The 21,949-nt window shown below is 34.7% G+C and overlaps 2 protein-coding genes across 3 annotated transcripts; both read right to left on the bottom strand.

Moving 5' to 3' along the window:
* Positions 1–4,075: 4,075 nt before the first annotated feature.
* On the bottom strand, positions 4,076–8,860 carry LOC137807854 (aldehyde dehydrogenase family 2 member B4, mitochondrial). Of its 2 annotated transcripts, none has more exons than XM_068608682.2 (11): positions 8,559–8,860; positions 8,115–8,234; positions 7,635–7,777; positions 7,401–7,554; positions 7,057–7,286; positions 6,360–6,449; positions 5,443–5,616; positions 5,223–5,360; positions 4,900–5,037; positions 4,749–4,810; positions 4,076–4,489 (listed from the first exon to the last, which is right to left on the bottom strand). In XM_068608682.2, exons 1-11 carry the CDS (start codon positions 8,644–8,646, stop codon positions 4,216–4,218), a joined length of 1,611 nt encoding a protein of 536 aa, XP_068464783.1. In that variant the 5' UTR covers positions 8,647–8,860; the 3' UTR covers positions 4,076–4,215. The 2 variants fall into 2 exon arrangements, with proteins under 2 accessions (XP_068464783.1, XP_068464784.1); XM_068608683.2 differs by having other exon boundaries at positions 8,115–8,231; positions 8,559–8,799.
* A 1,100-nt stretch (positions 8,861–9,960) lies between these two features.
* On the bottom strand, positions 9,961–15,316 carry LOC150028859 (uncharacterized). Its single transcript, XM_090300154.1, has 2 exons — positions 12,391–15,316; positions 9,961–10,007 (listed from the first exon to the last, which is right to left on the bottom strand). The coding sequence occupies exons 1-2, from the start codon at positions 15,314–15,316 to the stop codon at positions 9,961–9,963; spliced, it is 2,973 nt and encodes a 990-aa protein (XP_090156280.1).
* Positions 15,317–21,949: the final 6,633 nt, after the last annotated feature.

Raw genomic sequence — 21,949 nt, 5'->3', positions numbered from 1 at the left:
GATTTTGTTTTTGGTGGAAGTCAAACTTCAAAGCAGGAAGAAGGTAGGAAGGTGGCTTGTTGAACCACAAACGCAAAGCAATTGGCCTAATTATAACATCATGGAAGTGGCAGATATTTATTTGGATCAAAACAAAATATGTTTCTTCTATATCTAAAATTTCTAAGATAATAAATGTACCTGTTCAGACATTATTGGTATCTCTCAAATTTATAGATATTTTCTTTAAGATATTTTTTAATTATAACTATAGATAAAATCCATCTACATCACGGTACTAATACAATAATATCCATTCATCAAATCAAATTAAACCAAAAATCACTTTTAATTTAAATTTTATAAAAAAATATAATATAAAATATATTTAATAACATTTTTTTTAAAAAATTTTCATATTAGAAATTATTATGCTACTTGATATTTCAATTAGGCTAACACTTCAAGTAACAACAATAATTTGCAATCACAGAAAAAAATATTATTAAAAAAATATAAAAATTTGGAGGAACTAAACCAAAACTCATATATATTAAAAAAAAGATAAATAAAGTATACCTATTAATAAATAATTTGATATTTTAGAAATTGTACAAAGAAACCAAATATATTTTACCGATAAAACGATGCCCAAAAAAATAAAATATGGAAAAATCTGGCCTCTTACACTTATACTAAAATGATTGTTAAATGTAGTTAAGAAAAAGGCTATTAAATACTGTTTTGAAACGAAATAAAATGATATTAAAAAAATGTGAAATTAGATCAAAGGATATAATTACATAAAATATATCAATAATATTAGATATTTTTAAATAATTATTTTTTTTATTAAACTTCTTAACACCTCTATTTATTTTTTAAAATTTGTATATTTTTATTTATTTAGATAAGTAATTTTAGTTAAATGAATTAATAAATTCATTATTAATCAAAATTATTTCTATTTATTTTTGGAATTTTTTTATTTCTTAATTTAAACTACTATTTAAATTTTCATAAATATGTGTTTTTTTACAATTTTCACTTTGTATAATTTTTATATATTACTGGTAAGGTGCAAGAATATTTATTTTTATCATTTATATATATTTATGTTTAATATTAAAATTTGAATAAACAATGTTATTATACACATACTTATATTATTAATATAAATTTTTAAAACTAAAAAAAATTGTTTTATTAACTGCTAAAATAAAAAAAATAACCAAAGTAAATTAATAAAATAAAATATTAATAAAAATAAAATAGAAAATTCAGAATAAAAATGAGTCTAAAACAGCAACGTATTAATTTTTTCCCTCTCTCCAAATAATTTAGTCCACACCTAGCAACTAAGTAACTAAGTGACAACAAATAAAATAAATTTTAAAACTAAAAAATTATTTTGATAAATGTTGAAATTACAAAATAGACAAAATAAATTAATAAAATAAAATATTAATAAAGATAAAATTGGAACAAATATATATATGTTATATAAAAAACCGTTATAATGGATAATCCTATATAGATATAAATATATAAGTATAGATGATATAATGAAATATTACTTATTTCAATTTACAATGTTAATTTTTTTGAACTATATAAAAATTAAAAGATAACCTAGCAAATACTAAAATAGTGAAATAATTAATTATTTCTATAAAACCGAAACAATTAGTAATAGATAAAATAAATTAAAGATAATAAAAAATTATTAAAATAAAGGAGTAATAATATAAGAAAATTAAATAAACTACAAGTTACAAGTTAGTTAAATTAACTTGTAGCTTATAATAAGCTACTTTAAAGTATTTATCAAACATTTATTGGTCAAATTAATTTATAAGTTAGTAACTAACTTATTAATCTTATCAAACACACTCTAATTTAAATAAAATAAATTAAAATATAGAGTTAAAAGTTTAGTTAAGGTTAACGCTGGATGTAAAATAAAAAAAAATTCACAACTCATAGGTAATCAAATGCATATTTTTATAATATAATAATAATAATAATAATAATAATATTATTATTATTATTCTTTCATCAGGATCCATCATTATAAAAATTACGTAGTTATATATCTAACATTATTAATACAATGTAATATTATTCCACTATATAAGATAATTCATAGTTACACTTAAGATCTTATTTTCTAATTAAAAAAACACATATGTTATTTATTAAGAAGAAACAACTTGTAGTTTCTTTAAAATTAAGAAGTCCAACTTTGGATACCATTTTTTATTGAAATTTGTAGTTAACATCATTTAAAAACCTCCGATTAGACTTCTTTAACTTAGAGCTATGTTTTTACATGTTGATGAACCAAATTTTGGACTGTCCTTAATTTCTATCTCCTCATAATCAATGGCAATACAATTGTATCCATTATCTAAACTTAACTTCAAATTTCATCTTCTCAATTCACCAAATACAACATCTTTACTTACCACAATTTGCTTACTAATTGGATGAAACAACTTGTAGCCATTGTTTTATATATTTTAACAACACTAATAGTTTTTTTTTAATATATGGAGGCAAATACTTTGAATGTATATGGTGGAGTAACCTCATGTTCAATGTTCTCTTGATCATAAAACTTTTGAAACTCTCTTGCAATGTACTTACCTCCTACATCAACTTTTAAAAACTAAGATGTCATTGTTGTATTCCACCATCAACCGAAACCTCTAAAAAGTTGTCAACACTTTACTCTTTCTTTTGATTAGGTAAACACTTGATTTTCTTGAAAAATCGTCAATGAAAGAAATGAAATATATATTTTGTCCAAAGGACTCACTCTAAATCAGACCATAGCCATCTTAATATATTAGTTCCAACATCTTTGTTGTTTTCATTGTCACATGTGTTGAGAAAGAGTTTTTGGACTATTAAGACTCTAAGTCGTCTTTACAAACATCACTAGGTTGATTACAAGGAAAAAATCCTTTTACCATGCTTTTTTATTTCAAGGTATATAGATCTCTGAAGTTAAGATGTCCAAATTGATAATGTTAAAATCATTCCTCCTTACTAACTAACTATAAAACACTCATGATTCATGAGTACTTTGATATTGATTTTGAATGTTCAATTATTGATCAAAAGTGATTTAAATAACAATTAATATTATTTTCATATACTACAAGCATTTTATCTTCTAACGTCAATACATATCCTTTTGTAAGAAGTTATGAGACTAAGATATTTTTCAAAATAGACAATACATAAGTGATGAAAATTTGACTATCATTTTTTCTCCTAATTAATATCTCTCCAACCCCTTTTGTTATCAAAATTCGATCATCAATAAAGTTTATTTTTACTTCTTGATTTATTATTTTCAAACCAATCTTTCATTCTCATCACGTGTCAAACATTTTACATTAAGACACCAACAACCCTCTCCTACACTTCCTCTTTTAAGTGTTGGGAATCATTAAGAGAACTAGTTTTAAATCTTTATTTTTCTCTTCTTGAGACATTTGAGTTTCATTTGCTCTAGAATTAGGATACCAACAACAATGGCCTAATGACCAAGCTTATTACAACCGTAGTATTTAATACGTATAGTGCTGTTACATCCTTTCTTTTGTTGACATTCAATGCTTTTTCTAGTATCTTAAACCTAATTTCCTTCAACTATACCTAAATCATGCCTCAATCTATCTTTATTCTTCTTCTTTTTCTTCATTATGTTGTTTGTTGTTTGGGTTACATTGAATTGAAATGCTTGTTTAGTCTTTCTTTCTTCACTCCTTTCAATCCTCCTTTGTTCATATGACTTCAAACTTGACTCCTTGATCACACTACTATATGATCAAATTTCAGTGATAATGTACACAACACATTTTTTATAATTTACAATTCAACTAGTTTATCTCTCAAGTAAATTTTTTGAAATACAAGGTATCTTCCAATTATCATAGTTCTTCATCTTGGATGATTCGTGGGAATGGAACTTGATGTTGTTTATATTGAAGCAATAACTACTTTGAGAAAACTTCTAAGATAACTTCTTCAAGAATGGTTGTAGTAACTCTTCTTTTGAACCTCGATATGAATTGCTGGAACATAACACATAATATATACCATTTATTGAGAAGAAACATGGTATGTATACAGCAAGAGACAAAACAAAAAACAAAGAGAATAACCAACTCAAGATGTCCTGCTATGTTTATTCTCGAACACAAGAACCAAAAATACGACTATCTATATCCAAGCAGGATTCTTCAATGGTGTGACAACAGCTTTCACCTGGAGGTAGTTGTGAAGACTATAGATTCCTTTCTCCCTGCCAATACCACTCATCTTGTACCCACCAAAAGGAATTGCAGCATCAAAAACATCAAAGCAATTAATCCACACAGTTCCAGCTCTCAATGCCCGCATCAATCTGTTGGCCGTGTCCACGTTCTTGGTAAACACGCCTGCCGCTAGACCATAACGTGTTCTATTTGCCCGTTGAATTACTTCATCAATGTCCCTAGTATAAGTAAAATTTTATTAAAAAAATCCCATGATACTTCATTAAAATCAACATGTTTGGTTTTTGTTGTTAGGATTTACAAAAATGGTGTTGTCTCTTTATTCAGGTGGGCCACTTCCAACATGAACGATGACGATGAAATTAGTTCATTTAGAAGAATCCACCAATATTAGGATGATGTATCACCACATATTTGCGGAATTAATTTGATTAAAAAAATTTAGTATAGGAAAGTGAGCAATCAAATTTCACTCACTTGAATTTCAAGATGGACTGAACTGGACCAAATATTTCGTCTTGTGCTATCACCATGTCATCCTAATTATCAGCACTTGTTAGAAAAAGCTTCAGTATAGAATCTTGTCTTACTCCATTTATGCAAATTACTTGTGGCAAATAATCAATACCTGAACATTTGAGAAGACAGTTGGCTGGATAAAGAATCCTTTTGAGCCCAATCTATTCCCCCCACATTCAAGGGTAGCATTGCTTTCAATCCCAGACCTTATGTAACTAAGGACTTTCTCAAATTGTTCTCCGTCAATCTGGGAATTTTGCATGAACCGTGAAATAGTGTCAATTAGTTACACCAGATAGTATGATCAATGTATTGTTCCATTAAACATCAACTTTTTGCATGCCCTCATGATTCTAAGGAGGAAAAAAAAGTAAAAGAAAGAAAGAACGAGTCAAGTACAAGAAGACATTTGTCACTTCGAAAGAAAATTACCTGAGGACCTTGTTCAACACCTTTCTTGAATGGATCTCCAACAACACGTCTCAAAGCCCGTTTCTTTGATTTCTCCAAGAACTCATCATAGACACGCTCATGTACAAAAGTACGAGATCCAGCACAACAACATTGCCCCTACAATGAATCCAACATTAGGCATTAGCTTTCTTCTTCTTAAATTTTAGGTTAAAGGAAGCGATGGAATCTGGGAATAAACCTGATTAAAGAACAGAGCAAAGTGTGCAAGTTCAACAGCCTTGTCAACATCAGCATCCTCGAACACTATGAAAGGTGATTTCCCTCCAAGCTCCAATGTCACTGGCTTAAGATTGCTTCTTGCAGCCAATTCAAGTACAATTTTTCCAGTATCTGTCGAGCCAGTAAATGCTAGCTGCAAAAATATAATAGAATTCTTTTTTAACTTTATATGTTGATAAAAATGGTTTGCTTACCACTATGCTCAAGCTGAAGGATACAATCACACAGACGATAAACAAATGGATGCCACTGTTCTCACACTAACACTAGACAGCATGAACCAATTTTCCCAAATATGTACGATGAGTTTTAATTTAATGTCCATGATAGTCATTACTCTTCTGTCATGAGTAGCAGGCAACAACAAACATGAAATAGACTTGCATGGGATTCAGACCGTACTCAAATATAATACACCATGACAGACTGTACCCTTAACACCAGTGGCAGATCGTAATAGGGTGGGAGAGCCTCTTCCTCCAACCCCGTCGCAGATCCATCGTTTTCGACCTTCTTCCTCCAAAGCAGAGAAAGGGACCAATATTGTTGGTGATTAAGGTGGGTATAGTTGTTCCTTATCCTTTATTCACGTGTAGAAAAAGGAGGAGTCGGTTCAGATACCTTGCGACTTATGGAGAATAGATTCTAGTGACTTTGCATAGAGATTAGACACTAAAACTAAGCTTAATTTGAGTATATTATTTTGATTCTCGAAAATTATTGGTAAAGATCCACCACTCTTTCACACTAGCAATTCAGACTTTCAAGATTAGAACTAGAACAGAAACATGTTTAAAATCAAGACAGGTTCATTCTTGACTCATTGCAAAACTGCAAAGCAATAAGAGAGTCTAAGATGCTTGGTTCCCAAAATACCTTGTCCACGTCCATATGGCTTGCAAGAGCTGCACCAGCAGTTGGGCCATACCCAGAAACTACATTCAGAACACCTTTCGGAAGACCAGCCTGCCCAATGGGTGAAAATTATAAAATACAAATTATCTCGGGAAGCACAAATATAAATGAAATGGTCATCAGAACTAAGCGGCTATAGTACTTCATTGACAATTGACATATCATATCAAAACATTCTGTATTTCTTTATATCTTCTGCAACATTACTCCAAAACCTATTGAGATAATGAATACCTCATGAAAAATTATAGAGAAAAACATCCATGAAAACCTTTTGTGATTGTGACATGAATGAACATTGTACAAACTTCATATTTTAAGTACACGTTGACAAAGCAAACTGTGGTTACTAGTAGATTTTTAAGTTCATCGGCTATATCCAGTCAGGTAGAATTTATTAATAGTCCATGGATGAGGTTTCGTTCATGTAGGGGAAGGGGTGCCTTCCCCCAACTAGAGAACGTGATCTTTGCTTCATTGGTTTTCCAATTTTCTCGGTAGGTAAAAGCAGAATGAAGTGTCACTGGAGAAATGTTAAAGGGGAATAAGAAATTACAAGGTCAACTAACAAGTGTTCAGTTTATGACTTGATGACTAGATATTCGACTGTGTCCATGCATAGGAGACAGGAAAAACATAGGTTGAGTTAGGAGCTGACCTCATGAAATAGTTTTGCAACTAAGAGAGCTGTTAGTGGTGTTTGCTCTGCAGTCTTCAGGACAATGGTGTTACCACATGCCAGAGCTGGTCCAACTTTCCAAGCAAACATAATTAAAGGAAAGTTCCAAGGTATAATTTGTCCTGCTACACCAACTGGTTCATGCAATGTCTGAACATGATAATCTCCATCAGCTGGGACGGTCAACCCGTGAATTTTATCCGCCCAACCTGAACAATAATGATTGTTAGGATGAGGGAGTCAACAAGAAACTTCTTAAAACAAAAAACAACGATGGATTAACATAATAAACGCCCAGGCCTAACTCCTGTTACAGTTCTTACCAGCATAATAGTGAAATAATCGCACAAACAATGGAAGTTCTGACTTGGCAGCCTGTTCAAAAGGCTTTCCATTGTTCCATGTCTCCAGAGCAGCAAGCTCATCGCTGTGTTTCTCAACCAAATCAGCAAAGCGAAGCAATATTCGACTTCTTTCCTGAAGGAGTTATCCATAAATCATTATCAAACATTAATTGAAGGTTGAACAAGAGAGGATGATACTCAGGAAATGCCTACATATGCAGTCATTTTAGGCCAAGGCCCTTCATCAAAGGCCTTGCGAGCTGCTGATACTGCGCGGTTGATGTCTTCAACATCCCCTTCAGCAACATTAGCAATCACTTCTCCCGAGCGCGGGTCATAAGCTGGAAATGTTTTCCCTGAGACGACAACAAATTGAAGATAAGGTCCATCACATGATTTTGCAACTGGGATAAGCTAACTTCTTTTCACATGAATCGAGACCCAATATTCATTCTTAAAGACAACCTAACCGTGATTTTGGTAAACACGTTATAGTAGTACGTGTTCAAATTTCAGTTGGAAGAGTTCAGAAGTATTTTTAAGTTCCGAGCAACAAATTCTTCTGTCTTCATTTTGTGCATTGAAATTTGCAAAAATACTTTCTCAACTTTCTTTTAAACGTAACCTTATTTATAGGGTGCTCAAACAAGAATCCGAGCATGCTATGCCAAGATTTTTTCAAGCTAGACACACCTGATGCAGCATCCACAAATTGTCCATTTATCAGGTGCTGTGTATAACGTATTGGAACTTGTGGAGTGATTAGGTCCTCAACTGCTGCAGCCGTGCTAAATCTGTTAATGTTTCTTCCTGCTGTAAACAAAAAAAATATGTGGAAGTTTCATGAAACGAATTGAATAATGCATTCTGATAATCCAGTTTTGAATCACTACATTTAATATTGATATTAGCTACACTCCATACACCATTATAAACTATATATATAGACAGTGGGAGAAATGGAGAGTCCCTGAACTTAAATTATATAATTCTATACAATAAATTTGTTGTTCAAAAGCAAAAGTGAATTTTCATATCCTTTGGAATCTGGGAAACTCATGGCATATTCATAAAGGAGTAGGAAACCAATTAAGTATTAACATAACAAAAAGATGAGGGTGAAACTGAGCTGGTCACCTAATGAGTGAAGCAGAGAAGCAGCTCCAGAAGAAGAAAAAGATAGAGAGCGAGAGAGTAGCGAGGAAAGTCTTCGAGCAGCCATCATCAAAGATTGTTTTCTTGCTTCTTCGTCTTATCCTCCACCTTCTTCTTCTTCTTATGAATCATAAAACAGACTTTTTTCATAGATAAGAATGGTTTCACCATGCATCCATGCTTTGCCATCATAACCGCTATCTTAAAGTGTGACGTGGTGAATGCTCAACTTACGGGTTTGAATAGGAGATCAATGTGTTGAATTTAGGATAATTGATATTTTTTTTATTTGTTTTTACACCCCGTTATTGATATTTGAAATACTTGGTTTATATTATTAGCCTTTGCGAACTAAGTTGACGCTAATACATCAATGTTTGCATTTTATGGGTTTCATTATATCCCTTCTCATTTTTTTTTTAACTAAAAATTAATATTTATGTTTTTTTTTATTTATCGGATAAATCCAGAATTCTATTAAATATTAATTAATTTTTTTTTATAAAAAATAAAATTACTTGTTGAAATTTTAGAACAACTATAATATTTTTTTAAGGCAAAAAGTATCTAATATATTTGGAAAGAACGAAAAGAAAGAACAAAAAATTATTAATTATATATTAATATAGTGAAAGAAAAAATCTTTAAATAAAACAAAAATTAAAAAACAAAAACAAAAAAATATAAGTTATTTTTAGGTTCCTGAATAAACGAAAGATTTACATTATTGAACTTTCTAAGAATTGATATTCTCATGTCACAAAGAATAAAAATACTAAAAAGAGATAAAAATTATTAGATGTACCTCCTAAAAACGATTTATTCAATATAAGTGACGTTTATGTTTTCTACATCATTAAAAGAATCACACAAGAAAAAAAAAATGTATAATTGGAATTGTGAATAGAAAGAAAATATCTTGAAGTGTCCCATTAATGCAAGAAATTTTCATGAAAATTAAAATGAATTGTAATAATAAGTGAAATGGGATTTATTTGTCTTCCCTAAAAGTGAATGTAGCACTAATTTTTCCCATGGCCAAGAGTTTTGAAATAAGATAGTTTTAGAATAAAATTAAAGTATTATTTGAAATTTGTAATTAAGTGTGAAGAGATAAGTCATACAAAAAATGCTTGTATTTCTGTTAGGCAATAAGAATTTTGTGAAGGTGGAGGTGGAAGATTGCGGGGACCATGGAAAAGAATGTAGTTTCTTTTGTATTATAAATTCATCTCCATATCTATCTATAATCAGCACAAAAGAACCACAGAATTTTGGAAAAAGTAAAACAAAAGATAAATTTAACAAAAAATGGAAAATTGGACACTTGTTGAATACTTAACAAAGAGACATAGATGCGCCGTGTCCTTCTCCTGTGTCTCATTTACTCATCTACCAAGAGCTTTCCAAATTTGTCCTCAACGCCTCTATCTAAAAAAGTTCACAAAATCATGTAAAACTTGATCAATTTTAAAATGTAAAATTTTAATTTAATGCCTTTTATATTTTTTTTACAATATAACGCAAATATAAATTTTCACGGTATTATAATATAATTAAAAATAGATTTAATTTAATCTATGTATATGATTTCTTTATTAAAACTTAGTATATAATTAAAATATCTGTTTATTTTGTAAATGTATATATGAAATATCAAACAAAGTATATTACTTACAACAAACAATTATCAAATATTTTTTATAAAATAAAATAAAATAAATAAATTTATTTTACCATAAATATTTACTGAATTTCTTTTTCAAAAATGTTAATTACTTATAAGAAGTATTTAAATCATCAATTTTAATTTTTCAAAATTAGTTTCCAAAACAAAATTTAGACAAGTAATTATATATTTCTTAATATTTATTATAAATTATTTTAAAATTTATTATGTAAATATAAATTTTTAAAAAATCAGAATTAATATTATATATATATATATATATTAAAAAAAATTATATAATAAATATATTAATGTTTTCTTACGAAAATTTTAAATTTTTTCAAATTTATATTTTTTTTTCCATATTATTTTAGAATGGATAAATAAACTTTACCAAATTACTAAAGTGAAATTTAAATGTAATTTACCAAACAAAATACAGTACTTACAATATCAAAATATCAAAAATATTTGTGTAAAATAAAATAAAAAATTCCTTTACCATAAATATTTTTACAAATTTTTTTTAAAAATTTAATGAATTATAAAAATTATTTAAATCATCAACTTTAATTCTTTTTAAATAGTGTCTAAAAATATTTTTGAAAAATAATTATAAATTTATTACTATTTATTACAAATTATTTAAGACAAGTTTTAGTGATAACTATTAGTTTTCTTCTAATTTATTTTATTTTAAATATTTCTTTTATTTCACTTATTTTTTAATTATTTAAATTCTATAGCTCTACATTATTTTATTTTATTCTATTTCATTTTCATTTAAAATCAAATATATATATATATATATATATATTTTGTTCCTGCTAGGGAGATGGAACCTAGAGAACTGTTGAAGTCTTCTTCTCCTTCCTTCGGTCGGGCAGGTGGTTGAGTGATGAACTGGGATCCTTCTCTTCCTTTTGCTTATCTTTCGGCACTCGGGACTCGGTCGTCGGGTGAACACCGGATGGTGGGGGTACCTGCGAAGGCACTCCGACGCTCAAGTCAGTAAAGCGGGTGGTTAGCTCTCAGGTAGGTGAACAGTAATAATGACATACCTTACTCCTTGAAATGCGTGCTATTTATATTATTGTAGTGGGCCTACCTTGTTGGGCCCGTTTATCGAGGTGGATACCGCTTAGATACTGTTTTTGGCCGCATGGTAGTACCGCTGCAGCAAAGGCTCTTTAACCTCGAAATCTCCGTTGACTTGGCCGACCATCACCTGGGAGTCGCTTTTGCATGTAACCTCGCGCGCTCCCATGTCGTAAGCTAGGTTCAGCCCGGCCAGCAAGGCCTCGTACTCGGCCTGATTGTTGGTCGCCCGAAATCCGAATTGGAGGGCTTGTTCCAGGAGGAGGTCGCTCGGCCCTTCCAGGACGACTCCCGCTCCACAGGCTGTTTTATTTGATGAGCCGTCCACGTAGAGAGTCCAACCGTCCGAGAGGGTGGGCAGTGGTGTCAGCTCGGCCGAGAAGTCGGCCAAGCATTGAGACTTGATGGCGCCCCTCGACTCATAACGTATGTCGAACTCGGAGAGTTCGACCGACCATCCTATCATCCTCCCTGCAAGGTCCGGTTTAGATAAAATTTTGAAAATAGGGTAGTCGGTTCTTACAGTTATGGAGTGATTTTGGAAGTAGGGGCGCATCCGTCTTGCCGTGAGGACGAGTGCGAGAGCCACCTTCTCAATCATCTGATATCGAGTCTCGGCCGAATGGAGGGTTCGGCTGACAAAGTATATGGGTCGCTCCTCGCCCTCGGCTTCCTGCACCAGGGCAGCGCTGACTGCTTCTTCCGAGACTGCTAGATATACGAGGATTGGGACGTCGGGTCTCGGCTTCTGGATGACGGCCGGAGATGTGAGGAACTCTTTGAATTTTTTGAAGATTTCCTCGCATTGGTCGTCCCAGACGAATTTTTTGCCTTTACGGAGCAACTGAACGATCGGCCTCGTCCTCTCGGCCAAGTGGGGGACAAATCGAGAGAGGGCGGTCAGCCGCCCAAGGAGTTGTTGCACCTCCTTCACGGTGTTCGGGCTTCTCATGCTGAGTATGGCCTGGCATTTGTCGGGGTTGGCCTCTATCCCTCGGTGGGTGAGCATGAAGCCTAGGAACTTTCCTCCCTCCACCCCGAAAGTACATTTTTCGGGGTTGAGTTTCATGTTGACCCCCCTTAGGGCCTTGAAGACCTCGTCCAGATCCTTCAGATGTTGCTCGAACGAGTCGGACTTCACGACTATGTCGTCCACATAGACTTCTACCGCCCGGCCTATTAGACCCTTGAAAATTTTGTCCATGAGGCGCTGGTAGGTTGCCCCGGCGTTCTTGAGGCCGAACGGCATGACCTCGTAGTAGTAGTTGGCATCGGCCGTCATGAAGGCCGTCTTCTCCTTGTCCCGCGGGTGCATGATTATCTGGTTATAGCCAGAGTAAGCGTCCAGGAAGCTCATAATTTTGTGGCCGGCTGCCCCATCCACCAGTCGGTCAATGTTTGGGAGGGGGTAGGTATCCTTCGGGCATGCGCTGTTGATGTTTCTGTAGTCGACGCACATCCTCCAGTTACCGTTAGGCTTGGTAACCATGACAACGTTGGCCAGCCATGTCGTGTATCGGGCCTCCCTTATGAATCCGGCCGACAGGAGCTTGCCGGCCTCCTCCTTCGCTGCGAGTCGTTTTTCGTCGCCCAAGTCCCTCTTCTTTTGGGAGATCGGACGGGCTTCCTTAAATATGGACAGCCGATGGGTGATGACATCCGGACTTACTCCCGGCATGTCGGCCGGCGTCCATGCGAACATGTCGACATTCTTTTTTAGCGCGGCGTGCATGACCTCGGCCTCGGCCGCCGCCAAGGCTGTCCCTACAGCCGTGCTGTGCTCTTCGTCGAGGAGGGGGACTCTCCTCAGCTCCTCTCTTGCCTCTAGCCTGTCCTCGGTTGCCCGGGGATCAAGGTCTACTAGTGCCACGGTTGGCTGGGTCTCCCGGGGCCGGTCCTTCCTGGGGGAGCGGTCCTTTCGGGAGGACTTTCTCGCCCGAAGGGGAGAGGTGTCTGCCCTTAGAGGCTCCACCCGGAGGCTCTCGGCGTAGCATTCCCGTGCTTCTTTCTGGTCCACGTGGACCGTGAGAATGTCTCCTGTCTTCGAAGAGAATTTCATTGCGAGATGAGGGGTTGATATTATGGCCATCAGCCGGTTGATGGATGGCCGGCCGAGGAGGATGTTGTAGGAGGTGTTGGCGTCGATGACCAGGTACCGAATTTTGATGGTCCTGGTGTTCTTCCCCTCTCCGAAGGTGGTGTACAAGTCGATATACCCCTTGGTACCCACCCTTTCGCCCGAGAATCCTACCACGTGGTCGTCGTATGGCATCATCTCGGCCTCGGTCATTCTCATGGCCTTGAAAGTTTTCCAGTAGAGGATATCTACCGAACTTCCTTGGTCCACGAGGGTCTTCCTTATGGTGAATCGATCTATGTCGACCGCTATCACCATCGGGTCGTCTTGCTGGCGGTAGTCCACGCCTTTAAAGTCTTCGTCCGTGATCGTGATGGGTGGCATCCTTGGTCGGAACGCCACGGCGTTTACCTGGTGTACTGCCCGAAGGTGCTTCTTCCGGGCGTTGTTTGTGCTTCCTCCCCCGGCGAAACCGCCGGCTATGGTGTTGATAACCTCTCGGTTACCTCTCCTATCGCCCTCCCTTGGGGGATCGTCCCTTCGAGGGGGGTCGGCCCTTGCGGGTTGCCGGTCGCCTCTGTTGTTTTGGTTTTCTCGGCCGCGCTGAGGTGACCTCGTCCGCCTGGGAGGATCCGCCCGGCCTGGTGGGTCTCGGCCATTCCTGACGAACCGGCGGAGATGCCCAGCCTGGATAAGTTCCTCTATCTTGTCCTTAAGTGCTTGACACTCGTCGGTTGAGTGTCCGGTGTTCTGGTGGTACCGACACTGCTTCCTCCGGTCGGCGTTATTTGGGCTGGCCACCTTCCTTGGGGGAGGGATCAGCTCGGCGTTAAGGGCTTCGTCCAGAATCCTTCCCCGCTCGGCCGTTAGGGGTGTATACCTCGAGAAACGGATCGGTCGGTCTCGATTTTCCCGGCGCCGGTCCGTTCTCTGTATCGGCCGAGCCTGTCGGTCTTTTTCTTCCTTCCTCTCTCCACCGGCCTCGGCACGGGCCTTGTTGCGGAACTCTCTTAGCTCCTCCAGCTGCATGTACTTAGCGGCTCTCTTTTTCAGCTCGTCCAGGCTGTCGGCCGGCTGCATGCATAGGTTGTCGGCAAAGGGCCCCGGGCGCAGGGCCGTCAGCATGTGGTGCATGGCGACATCCGGACTCAGATTTCGGATGCTCATTGCCACTTTGCTGAACCTATCTACGAAGGTCCTCAGCGACTCTCCTTTCTCCTGGCGGATGCCTACCAGGGCGATTGAGGTCAGGTGGTGCGACCGGCTGGTCGCAAACTGTGTTTCGAACTTTGCGATGAGCGTGGCAAAGCTATCTATGGAGTTGGGTGAGAGCTTGGTGAACCAGCTAAGGGCTGCACCCTTCAAGGATGTGGGGAACACCCGGCACAAGACGGCGTCGTCCGAGGTGTAGAGACTCATATGGGTGGTGTAGGCGTCCATATGCTCATCCGGGTCAGTCGACCCGTCGTATCGGTCTCGGTTGAAACCCTTCCACTTCTCAGGAAGTGGGACTTCGATGATGTTGTTTGTAAAGGGGTGACGGCGGTTCGGGTCGGCCGTCAGGGTCGTCCGGGTGGACCTGATTAGGCACGACTCGTCGCCCATTTCAGTCTCGCGGGGAGGGGGTCGGCCTCTCGTCCCCTCGGCCACATCCGGGTTGGGGGGAGAGGTGTAGGACTTGCCAACCACGTTCGTCGGTATGACAGAGGGTCCTCCCTCCCCCAGCTTCTTTCTCATATCTTCGTTCTCCCTGCAGAGAACTTGCAGCTCTTGTTCATTTTTCTGAGCGGCCTCCTCGGCCTTTCTTCGCATCTCGGCCATCTCCCTCTGGAGAGACAGCAGCAGCATTGTTTGGTCGGCTTCAGTCATTCTTTCCATGCTTCTTGTTGAAACCATCTACTTTTTTCCTTCAGCTAGTTTCCCTCGGCCCCACGGTGGGCGCCAATTGTTCCTGCTAGGGAGATGGGACCTAGAGAACTGTTGAAGTCTTCTTCTCCTTCCTTCGGTCGGGCAGGTGGTTGAGTGATGAACTGGGATCCTTCTCTTCCTTCTGCTTATCTTTTGGCACTCGGGACTCGGTCGTCGGGTGAACACCGGATGGTGGGGGTACCTGCGAAGGCACTCCGACGCTCAAGTCAGTAAAGCGGGTGGTTAGCTCTCAGGTAGGTGAACAGTAATAATGACATACCTTACTCCTTGAAATGCGTGCTATTTATATTATTGTAGTGGGCCTACCTTGTTGGGCCCGTTTATCGAGGTGGATACCGCTTAGGGTTGCATTACCTAATTCTTGATGATGGATTAGCTTCACTGATCTCGGTCTGAGCGTTAATTGTAATGGGGTTCGGCCATCGGCCAGATTCCCACGGTGCGGGTCAGCCATCGGCCAAATCCCTGTGGTCTTTGGCGGTTTCGGCCAAGCCTTCTAAGGCCTCGGCCTCTCAGCATAAGTCTTCAAAGGCTTCGGCCTCTCGGCGCAAGTCTTCAAAGGCTTCGGCCTCTCGGCACAAGTCTTCAAAGGTTTCTGCTACGGCCGTTCGGCCAAGTCTTCAAAGGACTCGGCCCCGGCCGGTTGGCCAAGTCTTCAAAGGTTTCTGCTCCGGCCGTTCGGCCAAGTCTTCAAAGGTTTCTGCTCCGGCCGTTCGGCCAAGTCTTCAAAGGTTTCGGCCCCGGCCGGTTGGCCAGGTTCTCATGGTCTCGGTCAGGCTGACACGGCATCGGGCAGCCGGGTGGGTCCCGATCTCTCCCCCGTACCGGTACATATATATATATATATATATATATATATATATATATAAAAGAATTGAAGCGTAAAGAAGGAAAAACATAATAAATTAAACAATTTAAATCATGAAGTATAATGTCTAATGTTTGATAGTGTCTCATACCTAGTTTTGTCTACCATATCACCACTTTGTGCTTATTATTATATATAAAAATTTATTTTATGTACTCATAAAATAATGATATATTTAATTGTTGATATTTTTATATATTACTTTATAATATTCTTAAATAATATAAATTTAATTTTATTAACAAATGTTAATCTCCCTATTAAAAGTCAGTGCGTTGCAAGGATCTAAAGACTAGTGTTGTACAATTGAATGCTATTTTTTACAAAATAAAAATTTAAATAATTGGTTTGAATTATTTAAATTTCTATGAGAAACGGATCGTGTATGTCTGTTTAATCGTAATGGGTGTGCAGTTTAGAAAATAAAATTATTGTTAAACACGTGGTTTATCTCTTTAATCCATTTAGACCTAAATTGATATTTTCACATAACTAATTGTATTTAGAGTTCTAATTTCCATCCATAGTATATGGGTTAAAATAAGTTATTTTTTATTTACCATTAAATGAATGAGTTTAAAAAGTTCCTACATGGTGGGTTAAGGTTAAGATTAAATGGATTTGTCTATATGAAATTCAAAAATTACAATATTTTTTAAAATATTATAAATTATAAATTCATCTATAAATATGTTATATTAATTATAAATTAATTTTTATTTAATTTTTATTATTTATAACTTAATTAAAAAAGTTAGTACCCTGCTCGATTTGTATAACTTGGTCGACCCAATTTAATTTTCAATATTGAGTTCAATTCAACATTATTCAATGTGAGTTCAATCTTGATCGATTTTGCTTCAATCTAATCTAACACAACTCAATCTGAACTCTATTTGACATGAGCATGATTTGAACCTAACTTGACTGGGTTCGACTTGACTCGTCTCGAAGTGAGTCTGACTACTTGACTTGACCCAAAATAGGTCCAACTTGATTCAAGTCGGTGTGTATCTCATCCTACTCAACCTTGTGTGGGTCCAACTATACTTAACTTGACATGGACTTAACATGACTCAACCGACAAGAGTCAGACTCGACTCAACCAAACTTGGATATGGGTCAAGTCGACCCACTTGGCATGATATAAACATGACTCAACTTAACCTGAGCTTAGGCAAATTTGGGTTATGCCCAACTTGACCAAGGCCTTCATGAAGATAACATTGTACTCCATATTGGCTAATATGGAACATTTTCCCATATGTGAAAACATGTTACGAATTACACAATTTAGAATTATTTGAAATGTGTTTATACCCTTTGGATTGGGCAATCCATAATTTTTTTCCCGAATCTAGATAAATATTATGGAATACAACATTGTATTACGGTTTGGCCAATATAGAACGTTACTTCAGATCCTGTAACACATTTTAAATTGTCCAATCCAAAAATGTATAAACACATTTCAAATCATTTCAAATTATGTACTCCACTATCTCCAAAGTGCACAATCCAAAATATAAACAAAATCATTTAAAAAACAAAAAATTCACCATAAAAATCATTTACAAAACAAACAAAAAATCACCATAAAGCCACACCTCCAACTATCACTATCACCATCACAACAAACAACTACAAACCACCACGAATCAACTTGCTACTCACCATGAAAGCAACCACCACTATTCATCAAGTTCTTCGTACACTTGTTTCACTTATCTCTGCACCGAAACCTCCATAAAATTTAAGTGTTTTATATAAGGGTAACTCTAACAAAAATCAATATACAAGTGAGCCTCGTAATAAGAAGTCCACGATTCGTGCGAGCAATGGCGAAAACAAACTATCCAAGAAACTTTCATGGTGATGATATAACGTTGCGCATTTATATTTGTAACTACAAATTAAAAGACTATTATTATTAGACACGTGTTTAAACTTGAAGTCATTTCAATTTTTAAACTTAAAAAATAGTAACAGTTTATTTTATTTATAAAAAGGTACATCCATTATCAACTAAAATTATAACATTTTATAAGCAACTGTGTAACTATGTTAGCTAATTTTTTTATATATATAAAATCTTTTATATTAGACAATATTATCTAAGTCTACATTAACACCAAAAATAACAACAATTATCTCTTATTATATAAAAAAATATTATTAAAAAAATGTCTAACTTATTTACCTACTATAGTTAGTTCTCTTTTTAAGCGTTAGATTGATTTGTTTAAGATATAATTATAAAAATATTTATAAACTAATATTAATTTTTTTATTATATAAATTACACATTTTTTAAAAGATAATATAAAAGGAAATGATAAAAATTTAGTAACTAATAGGTTATTATATATTAAATGCACACATATATCTTTTTATATATATATATATATATTAAAATACTACAAAAAAAATTATAAGAAAAATAGTTAAACAATAATAAAAAACAATTCATTAAAAAAAGAAAACTTTTAATTAAAACGATTAAATACTTGTACCCTTTTTTTTGAACGAATGTGCTCCTAGCAACAAGATACGATAACTCTCAACCCAATTTAATATTAAAAAATTTAAAGCAATAACCAAATTTAAAAATATATTTAAAAACTTGATTAATTGATGATTATATTCTATTGTCTCTACCACATCATTCAAATCTATTATAATTTTTTTTTCTTACTTTTTGCTTTTTTTCTTATCTTTGTCAACCTCTACTGTATTTATAAAGCCAAAGTCACGAAACTTCCACCAAACTTTGTTTCGGCTTTGATAGCTTCTCTAACATTATCCCACCACGATAATCACTCATCTCATGCATGGTACAAAAATTATCACTATATCAAATCTTATAATTAATTGATAATTAAGTTACAACTCCTTTTATATTTTTTTTATTTTAATAGTGTAAGAGTCCAAATATCATAATTTAATTATGACTTATCTAATTTACATTGTAAGTAATGATGGTCATGATTTGAATTTTAAATTTAAATCTATATTTTTTATAAAAATAATTTGGATATTAATAAAATCTAAATTCAAATATTTAGACTGGAATTTAAATCTAAATTCATATTTTTTTATAAAACTAATTTAGATTTTTATAATTCCAAATCAAATCCAAATTCATATTTTTATAAAATAATTTAATTGGATTTTGAATCTAAATTTATATTTTCTAAGAAAACTAGCCTAATATTAATATAATAATATGTAAAAAAAAGTTTAATATTATATAAATATCAAGAAAATATAATAAAATTACAATTTAATAATATCAAAAATTTAATAATACCAAAAATTATAACTACTATTCTTGAGAAGTTTGATACTAGTTAATTTTACTCATATTTAAGTGTAAAGTTAGTAGAATAATAGGATATAAAATGTCTAATTGGTAACGTCATGAAACTCCCCTCTACACTTGAGGGGAATGTCTACAATTCGATACTAAACACACTAAAGAAAAAAGAAAAATTTCTATCAGTAATATCCCCTCTTTTTCATTAACCACTATTTCCTAAGTACACTTTTTCTCCTCAGCTCTTTGAATTCATGAGGGAAGATTATTAGTTCAATCTATCATAATAAAAATAACAAATAACACATTTCTAATACAAATTTAAATAATTTTTTAGATGACAAATTGTACGAAATTATTTACATGGACTTGCCCAGATATCCGGACATGGTTTTCAACATTGTCTAATATGATTCAATCTTTAGGATTTCAACCGTCCAAGACAAATTACTCTATATTTACAGAATAACTCATCATTTACTGTCCTTTTGATTTATGTAGACGATATTCTTTTGATAGGAAATGATTTGACAGAAATTTAACGTATTAAAGACGGTCTATTACAACAATTTCGCATTAAATATCTTGGAGACTTAAAATATTTTAGGATTGAATTTTCTCATATTCTAAAGATAGTATTTACATATCTCAAAGAAAATATGCGTTTGATATTTTGCTAGATACAGTACTCACAGGTGCTCATTCAGACAAATTTCTAATAGAGCAATACATAAACCGATGGAGACTTATTAAAGGATTCAGTCAAATATTTGTGGGATAACTTATATACCTCACGGTTACTCGTTCTGACATAGTATTTTCGGTTCAGACCCTAATTCAATATATACAAACTCCACGGAAACCTCATTGGCATGTCGCAATTCAAGTCCTAAAGTACATCAAAGAATCATCGGGACAATAATTGCCATCCGAGAATAATCTGACATTCATATCTTATTGCGACTCAGAGTGTGGAGGTTGTCAGACAATCAGTATCTGGGTATTGCATTTTTTCTGGTTCTTCTATTATCTCATGGAAAGTAAAAAAAATAATCAAAACCTATTATCAAGATATATGCGAAAGCAGAATACTGCACGATGGTTGTGATGCATGACTTAAAGGTGTCATGTAACTTGCCAACTCGGCATTATATATAGCAGCAAACCTACTATTCTATGAACGCACAAAACACATTGATAGACTTCCACATTGTGCGAGAAAAATTATAAGTCGCCACCACATGAAATAGGTTGGTTAGATTGAAATGCAAAAAAGTGTAGAAGTGGAAGTGGTTTTCGGATAATGAACAAACCTGAACAAATCCTTCCGCGGAGGCGCCGATAGTGGCCATTTCGGATAATCGCGAAAGGATTTCGTACAATTGGATCGCGACAACTTGGAGACAACTTTGTGAGGAGAGCTCGTGAGGACAGTTCGTGAGGAGGGCTTCACAATTAGGGCTTCGTGTTTAGGAGGTTTGAGCGTTTAGGTTTGACTACGAGGGTTCGTGAAGAGCGTTTAGGCTTCGTGTTTAGGTAGAGAGAGGTTTGACTGTTTAGTCAAACCAGATTTTCAAAAATAATTGGGAATAAACTAATTTCGGTTACCAAAAATAATTGGGAATAATGAGGGAAGGAAAACTTGTTTTTTTATTATGAAGAATAATTGTGACGGTTGAAAATGATATATTTTGAAAGATAATTGTGGCGGTTAGTCAAATGACGTATTATACTGAAATTTGTGGCAGTTATTAATAACCGACATATTAAAACCGTAACTTTTTACACGTTTTTTTTGTAATGTCGGATAATCAGTCATTCATATGTACTGACACACTACCAATATATTTACATTACAAAGACAATGGGCAAGGAACATTTTTTGACACTACGACACAAGTTGAGGGTTTATAATCTTCACCTACCAACTTTAGGGAAGTATTAAGTAAATAATAATTATAATTATCAAATTATACGCAATTATTGTATGCAATTATTGTATACGATATTGTACGCAATTAATTTAATAATGATAAAATCTCATGATTAGTGATTCATACCTAATTAGCTCGAAAAAATAAATATTTTCATACATGAAATTATGTAAAGAGATCTTTAATTTGGAGAAATAAGTAAATAATAATCTTCCCTACCAACTTTAGGGGAATATTAAGGAAATAATAATTATCAAATTATACGTAATTATTGTATATGATATTGTACGCAATTATATGCAATTAATTTAATAATGATAAAATATCATTATTAGTAATTCTTACCTAATTAGCTCGAAAAAATAAATATTTTAAATGATGTAAAGAGATCTTTATTTTTTTTACCATTTTTTATATACAATTTTCTTATACTTCATTTACTTACCATCTTCTTATCTACATATAAAATTTCCTTGATGAGT

Source organism: Phaseolus vulgaris, chromosome 3, assembly GCF_051622355.1.
Source record: "Phaseolus vulgaris cultivar YP4 chromosome 3, ASM5162235v1, whole genome shotgun sequence".
Classification (NCBI taxonomy): domain Eukaryota; kingdom Viridiplantae; phylum Streptophyta; class Magnoliopsida; order Fabales; family Fabaceae; genus Phaseolus; species Phaseolus vulgaris.
Note: the sequence above shows the minus strand (reverse complement) of the source record. Positions and strands in the feature narration are given on the sequence as shown.